General features: G+C 41.6%; 1 protein-coding gene across 3 annotated transcripts in view; it reads left to right on the top strand.

Annotated features, from left to right (window-relative positions):
- The window catches only part of LOC106687247 (multiple PDZ domain protein), a gene marked incomplete at its 5' end in the record, with an annotated part of 95767 nt that overhangs the window by 50607 nt on the left and 31662 nt on the right, over window positions 1–13498 (top strand). For all 3 annotated transcript variants that reach the window (XM_067045650.1, XM_067045648.1, XM_067045649.1), the window contains 1 exon segment: window positions 4448–4606. In XM_067045650.1, the coding sequence (XP_066901751.1) occupies window positions 4448–4606 (159 nt within the window).

Raw genomic sequence — 13498 nt, 5'->3', positions numbered from 1 at the left:
TGTTTAATTATATTTGTTTTTCTTTTTGTTAATTCATTTACCTAGTGACTATTCACTTACCTATTAACCAATTATTAACTTATTTATTCTGTTTTAACCAGTTTTATTTTTTATTGTTATTTTTTAATTATATTTATATCTTAGATGTTTGTATATATATTTTAACCTAGAGACTAACATATTTTTTTAATCAATTTTAACCTATCTATACATTTTTAACTCGCTTAATGTTTTTATCATTTTTGTGTTTTTAATGTTTGTGCATATATTTTAACTTACTGACTCTCAATCTTAAAATATTGTCATATTTGTTTATTTATTGTTATTTATTTATAATCTTAATCATATGAACTATAATTCTATATTTGTATGCATATATTTATTTATTTAATCTTTAACCAATTTTAAAGTTATATTTATCATATTTATATATTTTTTTAACTAATCGTTATTTTAGCATTTTACTCATTACCTTTATATTTATAAACCAGTTATATACTCTTTGTATTGATTCCTAATTAATCTTCCATGCAGGTGAAAAGGTTTCGGTATCTGTTGGTAAATTATTGATGAATATAGGAAATATGAGTTCAGACCAACAGAAGCCTCAGAGAATCGAACTGGGACAAACTGTATGGGTTCCAAGAGCGGGAGGCACTGTTCAGGAGGCAATGGTGGTCTCCGTGATGTCTATGGATCCTGCTAGAGATGGCGAAAAAAAGTGTATTAAGGTCGAGTGGCAGGATGAGAAAGGTAGTATTGGGCAAAACGGTGTCAATTGGTGATGTCTTCCCAAGATTGCCTACATTACCGCAGACAAATGAGGAGACGGAAAAAGAACAAGACAAACAAGATCCTCCTCCACAGTCAATCGATAAAGTCTGTCCAATCTGTGGGCTGAATTTTAAGGGTGATAGAGGTCTTGGAACCCAGATAGCGGAGCAAGCATCCCAAAAAAACATCCCAGGGAGGCAAACAGAAAGAAACTAAGGGGCTTATTAAGCATTGTAAGATATGATGAGGTCGGAGAGGGGGAGATAGACCATATCAAAGTAGAAATGAGTAAATGGTCGGCTGTCTTTCAGGATATTATGAAAGTTCAAAATTACAACTCAGGATTTCGACAAGGCAGTGGGCGATTTCTTGAGTTTCCTTAAAAGTATTAACGCCAAACTGCCGGGCCCGCAGCACCCTGCTATAAAATTCTATAAAATGAAGGAAAAAAATAAAACCGAAATGGCCGACAAGGGTTGTATCTTTTCGGAAGGTGTCGAATCCGCAGAGAGCTAACAAGGGAGACAGAAACCGTCGGCAGGAACAGTACCACAATGAGCTAGCTCAATACAATTATTACGATAGAAGGAAAAAAGTGGTACAGAGCATTATGTATTCCGACGCTCCCAAGCAATGCCCATTAAAGATAGCCGACATTGAGAAGCATTTTAGAAGCCTCTTTGAAAAAGAGAATCTTCGCAAACGTGCGGATTATGAGAAAGGCGCCTCGATGCCAAATTTGTTGTCCATAGATAGATAGGATGGTGAAGAGGGCTATCAATTCAACATCGTTGGACTCATCGCCGGGATGGTGTGTTGATCGGCACAATAAAATACTTCGAGGTAACACACATCATCAAGTATATTGCGGAGATCTTGCTGAAGGTGGGGTATGTACCAGAGCCACTACTCCAAGGGCGCACAATATTGCTCTACAAGGGAAAAGGAGACCCAAAAAGTATTTCCTCCTGGAGGCCAATAACGATATATTCTATTGCGCCTAATCATCAAAAAGCTTCTGGATACTGAATTCAGAAAGCAGGTCATTTTCAGCAAAAGTCAAAGGGGCTTTATCTAAGGTCTGCCGGGAACATATGTAAGCGCCAGAATCATCGACGCGATCATAAAAGATTCCAAAAATAGGAAAAAAGATTGTGCGGTGGTTTTTCTGGACGTGGATGGTGCTTTGGACAACGTTGGTCATGGACACTTAGTGAGCTCGCTGGAGGCAAGAGGTGTGTCATCCGACCTTACAAATGTGATTGTGGCTATCTTAACAACAAATAAGATCAAAATTAATATAGGAACCCACACGACTAGCCAGATCAGTGTCTTGCGGGGGGTGCCTCAGGGTGGGCCCTTGTCGCCTTCGCTGTTCAACCTAGCCATCGATCATTTGTACCCGAGCTCTGTGACCAGGAGTTTGAATAAGACCTGAAAAGTGACCAAGAGAGTGTGGTCCTGACAGGGTTCGCGGATGATCAGGCTGTAACGGCGCACGACAGGGGTTCTGCGGAAAGAATAATAAATAGTGTCCAGAGGCTGCTCGCGGAAATTGGTTTGGACAATAAATGCAAAGAAAAGTGTGGGTATCATAATGGACAAAGGAGAGCTGCGGTCAACAAAGCTCTCCCTTGAAAATACAGTGGTCATCCAAACGGCAAAAGTTGGAGACACCATCAAACATCTTGGATGTACATTCTCGGGAGAGCTAGTATTTGGAGAAGAGGTGGTGACAATTATAGAGGTACAACACAATTATTACAAAGAGGTTATATGATAACCTTAATAGGGTAATTAAGCCGATTCTGGCGCAAGGTCATTGAGCCTTTTTGGACTTTGGACCCTAGCCTCGACCCTACCTTAACCACTCACGTGATCTTGGACTTTGGACCCTAGCCTCGAACCAGCCTTAACCACGTGTCCTTGGACTTTGGACCCTAGCCTCGAACCGGCCTTAACCACTGGTCAATGAGTCATTTTGGACTTTGGACCCTAGCCTCGATCCTACCTTAACCACTCGTCACGTGACCTATTGGGGGATCAAATTCGTATTTAGCTCGACTCAACCACTGGTAACGTGACCTTTGGCGAGAGATTTGAATTTAAATTTTTACTTCCTAACCTTAAACTCGTGATAAGTCACGTGGTTATTAGGCAGCCAATTAGAAGCTAGCATTTGATCACATGACCCATAAGGGGGGATTTAAATTCAAATTTAGTTCGATATAACCTTAACCACTCACGTGGTCAGTCACGTGATCATTAGGTTGCGATCTTCTTCTTTTCGTTAGCCGCCATTTTTGTTTTCAAGTGTTTCGCGGTCCTTTTCTTTTCGTTCGTTACCATTTGATTGCGATTCTCGGCATAAACAAACTTAGAGATAAATAGATCTGTTACTAAGTAGGAATTTTGAATTTCTCTTATCTTTTAATAATTTCTACTTTGACCCTTATTTCTTCTGTTTTTAATCTTTTAGTGTAAACAATGTGAATAATTTGAACTGTTTAAATCTAAAATATAAACACTTATATGTAGACCTTTTAATCCCTTCGATGAATGTAAACAAGGGACTTTGAACTTGTATAATCCCTAAAACATAAATAAACAGAGATAAATAGATCTGTTACTATGGAGGGTCTAGCGATCCTCTTCTTTTCCTTCACCGCTATATTGATCACGTGACTTACAGGTTCGGTAGAGGCTGGATGTACCCGGCCGCCATTTTATTTATGAGGGTCTTGCTATCCTCTTCTTTTCGTTTGCCGCCATCTTACTTATGAGGGTCTCGCGATCCTCTTCTTTTCCTTCACCGCCATATTGGTCACGTGACCTAAGGGTTTAGTGGCGTGTACTCGGCCGCCATTATGTTGTTTTTTTAACGCCGCCAGTTTATTAAGTGGGCCTCGCGATCCCCTTCTTTTCGTTCGCAGCTAGTTTATTACGAGGGTTTCACAATCCTCTTATTTTTGTTCGCCGCCATTTTTATTACGAGGGTCTCGCGACCTTTTTTCTTTTCGTACTAGTTAAACCTAAAATATAAACATTGATATGTAGGACCTTTATCTTCTAATCCCTTCGATGAATGTAAACAAGGGACTTTGAACTTGTATATTCCCTCAAACATTAACAAACTGAGAGATAAATAGATCTGTTACTATGTAGAACTTTTTAATCTCTCTTATCTTTTAATACTTTCGACTTTCAACTATGATACTTTCTATTTTAGTTTCCTCAGCGGATATCAACAAAGCATCATTTAATTCCCTAAGGATTGCATTTTGAACAGGCAATACCTAAAACATAAACACCGATATTGGTCTCGATTATCATCTTCATCAGTTAAATCTTTCGGTCGAAGTGAAGAAACTTTGAACCACTAATAAATTACTTATAGGAGTAGGATACACTTTAGAGCAGTAAGATAGATACATCTAATGATTTACCACACATTTCGTGATCTGTGAAGACAAAAACAGTGTATCTGACATACAATTTCTTGTATTCTAAATTATCCATTGTCCTACATCCTGTTATGCCACCCAGCATGGACTTGGTTGGGGTTTAATAGTAATCAGAAAGTATTTTTAAATTTAGAACACACAAATACTGTTTACTATTTATAAGTATTGCAACTATGTAATTTAACTTACGGATATTTATAAATTTTCAGGTCAGAATGGTTATTTATAGAGAAGAGGTTCCAGAAGGAAAAGAAGGTATTGCAAATTTAGACATTATTGAAGTGGAACTAACTAAAAAATCTGGAAAAGGTTTAGGTCTTAGTATAGTTGGAAGAAAAGTTGGTGCTGGTATATTCGTTTCAGACATTGTAAGTTAATATTTTACTGAAATTATAGTTAAATGTATTAAGAATTCAGGATATCAATGGAATGACAGTAAGATCTTAGATCATTTAGTCTCTGGCACTTGCATTCTTATATTAATCTATGTTATAATTATTTTATTACTATAGTGAGAGAGAGAGAGAGTGAGTGAGTGAGTGAGTGAGTGAGTGAGTAAGTGAGTGAGTGGGTGAGTGGGAGGGAGGGAGGGAGAGAGGGAGAGAGAGAGAGAGAGACTCCACACTCCACAAGGTATTCACCTACAGTCATGGAGAAGATAGCATGTTCTATAGATATTTGCTTTAGATCCTAGCTAGAGGACAGCGATGCCCGAGGGGCATTTGTCCTTAGAACGCTCAAAAGTGTAAGGGACAGTGGAGAGACCGATTCATAAACGTAGGTGGGCCCACACAGCGAACCGGCGCTCCGATGATCTCACGCGACGAGTAAAGCGACTGAGTGACTGTACGTAGGCTACTCGACAGGGCGACTTTACCTAGGCTACTGACCTTAACCCTCAACTATTGTTGTGGCTAATAATCCCACTGGCCGGTATTTCACTTCCACACAGCACACATTTAATTCTCTTTCTTTTAAACCAAAACATACTTATAATGTAATTAAATCTATTAACAGCCTATTTCAAAAATATTTACATTTTAATATATATATAAGTTACAGCCTTAGTCAGCTGTTACTTCGATGTCAGCTGATTGAGGAGATCAGCTGATCGCATGTATATAAAGAGATGTACCGAACTCAATAAATTTAGTATGTTACAGCAGTTCACACGTGTTACATCTTATTCCTTCTTCTCTTTCTTGACATTTGGCTATTTAAGTTAAACGTTTATGAACTTAAAGACTGAAAAGAGAAAAAGGATATATAAATGACCAACTCGCTTGTTACTCTAAGACTGGCTTTTATTTTATTTTTTTATTTTTTTTTTTTTTTTGACCTCCTAGAAAAAAATTAAAACAATTAATTAAATATATACAAAGAAATAAATGTATATATACAGGTAAGTAACATCTTGGATTGCCATTGTGGCATTATAAGATAGGCTGCCGGGTCCGCTGAAGGCGGAGTCATCGATGATGGCATGAGTATGCCGTGAGCGTGGCTTTTATTATGTTTCGTACCTCCATATATACATCTTCGATCAGCTGATATACTCTATCACCTGACATTGAAATAACAGCTGACTAAGGCTGTAACCCCCCCCTCACCAGTTTGCAAATAATCCAATCAATAATAAACAAAATTAAATCACCTCTTAAAAACACATAACACAACAGATAATTTGAGATACTCCGGTTAACTCTTGCGCAGGTGTTTCGGTTAGTGGAACTTTAAGTTGTTGAATATGAACTGTCCTGCGCTTTTCGGGTTCTCTCTAAATAGTTACAACATTATGTTCTATTATTATTATCTCCCTGAATGGTCCCTCTTATCGCTGTATCTCCTTACTCCTGTTTGATCCCAACTTTCTATATACAATTGTCCCAATGCTTATCGTTCCCTTCCTATCTGTGAGGTTTAAATTCTCCCGAGCTACTCTCCTGGCTTTTTCCCTCTCCAATTTTCCCCGGTCTTTTTCCCATAGCTTTTTCCTAGTGACATGATTATTGCTTATCTCGTCACCATCCACCGCCATGCCCTTATAATCCCGCCGGATTCCACAAAGCCCGAAAAGGATTACGAAAGGGGGAAACCCCGTAATGGTGTGCACCGAATGATTGTATGCCGCAATTGCTTTTGGCACTGCCACGTCCGGTTCCAGTCCTTGGTTTATCTGGTACAATCGAAGGTGATCGCTCAGCGTTCCGCGAAGACGCACTACGCCTCATCTACTTTTGGTGTGTCCGGCTGTGTGTTGAGGTGCCATATCACATCCTAGTCCTTCATTTCCTGTCGTATCAAAGAATTGTCAGATTCTCTTCCACCATCCGATGAGATGAAGATCTGTCCTGCACCTGGTGCGCCATTGCAGCCTTACTGAAGAGGTCAATCATGGTCACCCATTTGTATCCCTTCCATGTAAATGTGTCGATTTGTAAATATTTGAGTGGTGCATCTGCTGTAGGGGTCTTCTCCTGTCTTCCTTTAGGCCGATGTGTGTCGTACTTAGTGCGTAGACAAACCTCGCAGCTTCCTACAACATCTAATATAGTCTTCCTACCAAAATTATCTTCTCTTTAACGCTTGCATAGTCTCATGGATTCCGCGGAGATTTGACTTACCCTAATGATACGCTAAGGTGACTTCTCTTCGTTGTTCTTCTTCAAAATTCTACAGATCTGGTCATTCTTCACGCCTGGTTGCGACCAGATCGTCGTTATTTTACTTCCCCCCTACTCACTATGTCTAACTTTGGTCAGTACGGTGGTTTTCGTCTTCTAAATAATTTATCTCTCTTTGGCATTAATTATTTCCTCCATTTCCTCTACGTCCCCCTGGTCTTTCTTCAGCCAAACTCTTGTTATTCGATGATTCTTCCCTACCATCGTCTTCCGCTTCATCCTAACCTTCCTCTCTAAGCATCCATTCCCGCAGAAACGAACTCATGATACCGGACGGCCCCTCATTTTCTTGTTCCACGGCGTTCGTGGTTATGGCTCGAGACAACCAATCGGCCACTACCATTTCTTTGCCGGTTTACATATAACCTCCATATTATATTGTGCTAGAAGCTGTTTCCAGCGAGTTATCCTGGCTGACGATTCCTTCAGTTTTCTCACTCACTGGAGTGATCTGTGGTCAGTATGTATCTTGAACCTTCTGCCGAACACATATGGTCTAAAGATCGACGGCCCACACTATTTCCAGGAATTTTCCCGCTCCATTGCTCTGTATCTAATTTCTGTCTCCGTAAGGCGCCTGATAGCGTACGGCACTAGGCGCTCTCCCCCATCGTCCTCCTGAAACAGCACCGCTCCTAGCGCATACTCACTCGCATCTGTGGTTATCGTGAATTGCTGATTACAATCTCGAAAAGCGGGTACCGGCTCTTGCTGTAACCTCTCCATGCACCGTCTGATATTGACCTTCATCATCGTGGTGACGATTATCTTCCTGCCTTTCTTGAGAAGGTTGTTGAGTGAAACGAAATACTCTGCCCTTTCTGGAACAAACCTCCTATAATAATTTAGAGTCCCTAACAACCTTCGAATTTCTTTTATGTCAGTAGGTACCGCCATTTTCTGAATAGCTGCAACTTTCTCCGGGTCTGGTTTAACTGCTTCCCTAGAAATCGTGTGACCAAAAAATTGTATTTGTTCCTGCCCCAACGCTGACTTTCCCCCCTGGAACACGCTATTTAAGTGTCGCACGTGTTCAACCTCTATCTTACTGAACACAAGGAGGTCATCCATGTAAATCTGACAGACGGATTCGTCAATTCCTCTCAGAAACTCGTCCATCAGGCTCTGAAACGTTATGGGGTGCGTTTTTGAGACCAAACGGCATCCTTGTAAACTCATAAAGACCCCTCTCAAAAGTGAATGCCGTCTTATGTTGATCATTGGGTACATTTTAATTTGATGATACCCAGCCTTCAAGTCTAGTGTGCTGAATACTGTCGCCCCGCTTAGCCTGTCCAAAATGTCTTCGAATCTGGGAATCGGATACTTCTCATCTAGTATTTTCATACAGCTTCCGGTAGTCTGTGACGATACTGTACTTCTCGATATTTTCGCCTGGCGTGATCTTCTTTTTCACCGCCCACAATGGACTATTGTACGGAGACGTACTGTCAATAATGATTCCCTGTCGTTTTAAACTTTCGAGTTCCTCCCGAATATGGTGACCTAGTGCCTGTCGGTATCTCCTCTCCTTTACGTATGCCACCCTGTCCTGCTTCATTGGATCTCATGGACAGTCATCCTGGTTGCCACAAGGATATCCCCTTCTTTAAAAAAAAATATCCTGGTATTCCCTCTTGAGTCGCTGTATTACCTGGTATTGCCTCAACTTGATTGATTGCACCAATCCGTGCACCCTTGTTCCTCTGTTGATGACATTTGTAGGTTTTACCTCCTATCTTAATCCTCAATTCTTAATCTAAGCACCCACCTTCCCTAGCAGGTCACACCCCATAATTACTTTATATTCCCTCGGCATGGACTTTACGATATGCACTTTCAAGATGCCCTTACTAATTGTTCAAACTAATTTCTGCCTCCCCCTCTACCTCACAAGGGCCACCTATGGTGATTATCCTACACTGACATACCTAAATCCGTTGTGAACTCCCTCCATTACACAACTTCTCCACAGCTTCTCTACACATGATAGTACTGGAACTACCGGTGTCTACCTGACACCTCACTCCTGCTATGTCTATTATAGGCGAGCCGCCGTGCTCTCTTCTCATATGGTTTGATCTCCAACGTGCGGTAGCCCCTCTGTGGGTACGCTCCTCAGAAATCTTCTCGTGTTCTAGCTGCTTCTCCTTTTCGTCTCCAAGTCCTCCTCTTGCCTTGCTCGTTATCCTCTCGCTCATAGTCTTCTGCTTCAGTTTCTGTCCCTGAGGTCTCGGACGTGTCCATGGATTCGCTGATGGATCCGTTCGTCCTTCGAGAGATTCTCCTGCTCCGTAATCTCTATGCATTGACCTCCATTGGTTCAGGCACATTTTGCTCCCTCCTCGGATACATAAAGGGACACTGTCGAGCAATATGTTCTGTTCCACATTCAAAACATCGGGTGCGGGGACATTGTGCTACCAGGTGTCCAGCTTTACTCCTTCTATTTTCTGTGTTACTAGCTCTCTCTCTTCTACCATCTCTGTTCTCTCCTTCTCCAAGGGTTTGCCATGTTTCTTGGCCGATGATATTCCATCCGAGTCCACCCCGACTCCTCTACTTCCATTTGGGCCTCCACCTCTCTAGCGCTTGTAGCTCTATGAGATCTTGAGCAATTTCCACAAACGAGCGCTCCCTCCTTCCTCCCCAGCTCTTTCGCCAATTGAATCTTTAGTACCGTGGACAGGAATTGCATCCGACCATGTACCTGGATTGTTTCCATCATCACTTTATCAGCGTTTCTGATGTAGGGTGCCAAGAGTTCCGTGGCATACTGCCCACTAGACTGTTTCGGTTTCTTTGTCTCCCTAATCATCATGAATATGTCCTCCTCTGGGGCCACCGTCCTCCTCCGAACGCCTTCTTTAATCTCTCCTTGATAACATTTCGTCCGCCTGAATTTGATTGAGGATGCTCCTATTCACTCTGCAGACGACAGCTGCTTTTAGTGCCTCCGCAGCTTTACTACCGAGTAGATTTTCGATAGACTTTGCTTCAATTCGGCCTATTAGTCGATCAACCCCTATTTTGAGGTGGCTTAGGTCTCCCATTTTCTCCGTGAACCATTCCAGGTCAGTGATGGCCTTCCTCAAATCTTGGGGGGTAGCAGTGCGTACTTTGATCCACTCTAGTGTTGTTGCGTGTACTTCTGCAAGAGAGACTGGTAGTGGAGGAAACTCTTGGGGTGGAGGATTTCCATCTGTGGGAAGTACTTTCTCGATCCCATTCTGATTTAAAGCTTCCAGGTTCAAGACTGCTCATCTAACTATTCCGTTGCCATTAGCAGCCATTATTTAAAAAAAGTGAGAGAGGAAAAAAAATTTGGAGATGACAAAATAACAACAAAAAAATTATTCTAAAAAGAAAAAAATTCTCCGGTATATAAAGTTTCTGGGTTTCGGCACCAGTTAAACGTTTGTGAGCTCAAAGACTGAAAAGGGAGATAGAAATGACCAACTCGATTGTTACTCAGACTGACTTTTATTGTGTTCCGTGCCTCTATATACCTCTATCTGGACCACGCGGTTCGGCACAGGTCTAAACATGAAGGAGCGCCGGGCCCTAATATAGTGAGATTCGTCCGTCAAACAATAAGAGATGAGCTGGTGCGGCAAAGAAGAGCCAAAAGGGATTTCTCCACCCGTCACTTAGGTTGGGATGAAAACGACGCGCACCGCGTATATGTGAGTGAAGCAATGACGTCCGCCAACAAGCACTTCTACCGGTTAGCCAGGCATAACCAGAAAGTGGCGAAAATCAAGCACGTCTGGTTCAGCGGAGGTAGGGTCAGGTGCAGGCAGTCCGATGGCTACCCAGCGCTCATTACTGGCAAAACCAGCGACTTGGACGTCTTCAGTTGAATTTGGTATCCAAGTCACCACAATATTGTTATAATTTTCTTCTTTTTTTTTTTTTTTTGTATAGAAGATATTTTATATTCATTGTTTTCAACACTTTAATAATAGCATATATACAATTTTCTCTATTTACATCCATTATTTTTTTTTTATTTCTCAATATTCATTGACTATTTTTTCCAAATTTTGATAACTCAAGTAACAATTTCCTTTCAATTTCTTATTTTTGTTACATCCTAAATAATTGTAACAGTATATAAAATATTGTTATTCTTTATCTCTAAACCTTGATCCTTCTTCTTACTTTACCATTTACCACCTCACAGTTATGACTAATATCTTCAGTTCCTGTCACGTTAATGCACAATCCCTTATTGCCCACTTTGATGAATTTAAACATTATTTGCGCGACAATTTTTACCACATAATAGCTGTATCTGAAACATGGCTTAAACCATTAATTCCTTCCTCTCAAGTTTCTATTCCCAATTACGCTTTCTTTCGCCATGACAGATCTGATCGCATTGAAGGTGGTGTTGGGTTGTATGTGCATGTCAGTCTTAAGGTCAAAATCCTACATTGTTCCCCTTCTCATATCATTGCTCATACAGAATACATGTTTGTCGAAATTTCAACAATATCTTTTCCGTTGTTATTTGCCATAGTTTATCGACCTCCCCGAGTTCCACTCGATAACACCTTCGAATCCTCTCTTACCCAACTGGTTTCCACTTATTCCAGTATTATTATCACTGGTGATTTTAACATCAACATTCTCTCTCAATCCAGTGATAAATCTTTTCTTACTGCTGTAATATTTTCCCTCAATCTTTACCTCGTTCCTTTTTCTCCTACACATCACACACAATCCTCTGACACCTGGTTAGACGTTTTTATCTGTGACTCTGCTGTAAAAATCCTTTCCTCTTCCCAGCACTCCGTTCCCTTCCTCTCATCTCACGATCTGATCCAAATACCGTACGACCTAAGTAGTGAGAATATGAGCGAGCTGGAGCACTTCCGTGGGCAGCCAATCAGAAGCCAGCATTTTGGTCACGTGACCTATGGCGGGAGATTTGAATTCAAATATTCGGCTCGACCCACCATTAACCACTTACGTGATCAGTCACGTGACCTATGGCGGGAGATTTGAATTCAAATTTTCGGCTCGACCTACCCTTAACCACTCACGCGGTCCGTCACGTGACCAGTCACGTGATAATCAGCAGTCCAATTGAAGGCTAGTATTTGGTCACGTGATCCCCCGGCGGTGGATTTTAATTCAAATTTAGTTTGACATAACCTTAACCACTCACGTGATCATTAGGCTACGCCCTCTTTTAAGTCACGTGACTGACACCAGTGGTTGAGTGTACCCAGCCGCCATTTTGTTTTTATGCCCCTTGAGAGGCATACTGGTTTTCGAAGAGGCTGAGTCTACCCGGCCGCCATTTTGTTTTTATCGCCGCCATTTTATTATGAGGGTCTCGCGGCTTTTATCTTTTCGTTCACCGCCATATTGGTCACGTGGTTTATGGGATTGAGAGAGGCATATTGTACCCGGCCGACATTTTCTTTTTTGGTCGCCACCATTTTATTATGAGGGTCTCGCGACCTTTTTCTTTTTCGTACAGCGCCATATTGTAAGGCTGAGTGTACCCGGCCACCATTTTCTTTTTTTATCCCCGCCATTTTATCATGAAGGTCTTGCGACCATTTTCTTTTCGTTCAGCACCATATTGGAAGGGGCTGAGTGTGCCCGGCCGCCATTTTGTTTTAATGCTGTTTGAGATACTTACTGGTTTGGCAGATGCTAAGTGTACCCAGCCACCATTTTCTTTTTTAATCGCCGCCATTTTATCATGAGGGTCTCGCGACCTTTTTCTTTTCGCTCTGCGCCATATTGATCACGTGACTTATGGGTTCGGCAGAGGCTGAGTGTGCCTGGCCGCCATTTTCTTTTTTGATCGCCATCATTTCACTATGAGGGTCTCGCGGCCTTTTTCTTTTCGTTCAGCGCCATATTGGTCACGTGACTTACAGGTTTAGTGGCGTGTACCCAGCCACCATTTTATTGGGTTTTTTTTATCGCCTCCATTTTACTACGAGGGTCTCACGATCTTCTTCTTTTCGTTAGCCGTCATTTTATTATGAGGTTCTCGCGATCCTATTCTTTTTCGTTCAGCGCCATATTGTAAGGCTGAGTGTGCCCGGCCGCCATTTTGTTTTTAAGTTGTTTGAGATACTTACTGGTTTGGCAGATGCTAAGTGTACCCAGCCACCATTTTCTTTTTTGATCGCCGCCATTTTATCATGAGGGTCTCGCGACCTTATTCTTTTCGTTCTGCGCCATATTGATCACGTGACTTATGGGTTCGGCAGAGGCTGAATGTGCCTGGCCGCCATTTTCTTTTTTGATCGCCATCATTTTACTATGAGGGTCTCGCGGCCTTTTTCTTTTCGTTCAGCGCCATATTGGTCACGTGACTTACAGGTTTAGTGGCGTGTACCCAGCCACCATTTTGTTGAGTTTTTTTTATCGCCTACATTTTACTACGAGGGTCTCGCGATCTTCTTCTTTTCGTTAGCCGTCATTTTATTATGAGGGTCTCGTGACCTTCTTCTTTTTCGTTCAGCACCATATTGTGTGGCTGAGTGTACCCGGCCACCATTTTCTTTTTTTTATCGCCGCCATTTTATCATGAAGGTCTTGCGA

The sequence above is a fragment of the Halyomorpha halys genome, unplaced genomic scaffold (genome assembly GCF_000696795.3).
Source record: "Halyomorpha halys isolate HHAL.00 unplaced genomic scaffold, Hhal_1.1 Scaffold936.1, whole genome shotgun sequence".
Lineage (NCBI taxonomy): Eukaryota > Metazoa > Arthropoda > Insecta > Hemiptera > Pentatomidae > Halyomorpha > Halyomorpha halys.
The sequence above is the reverse complement of the archived record's forward strand: the minus strand, read 5'-3'. Positions and strand labels throughout refer to the sequence as shown.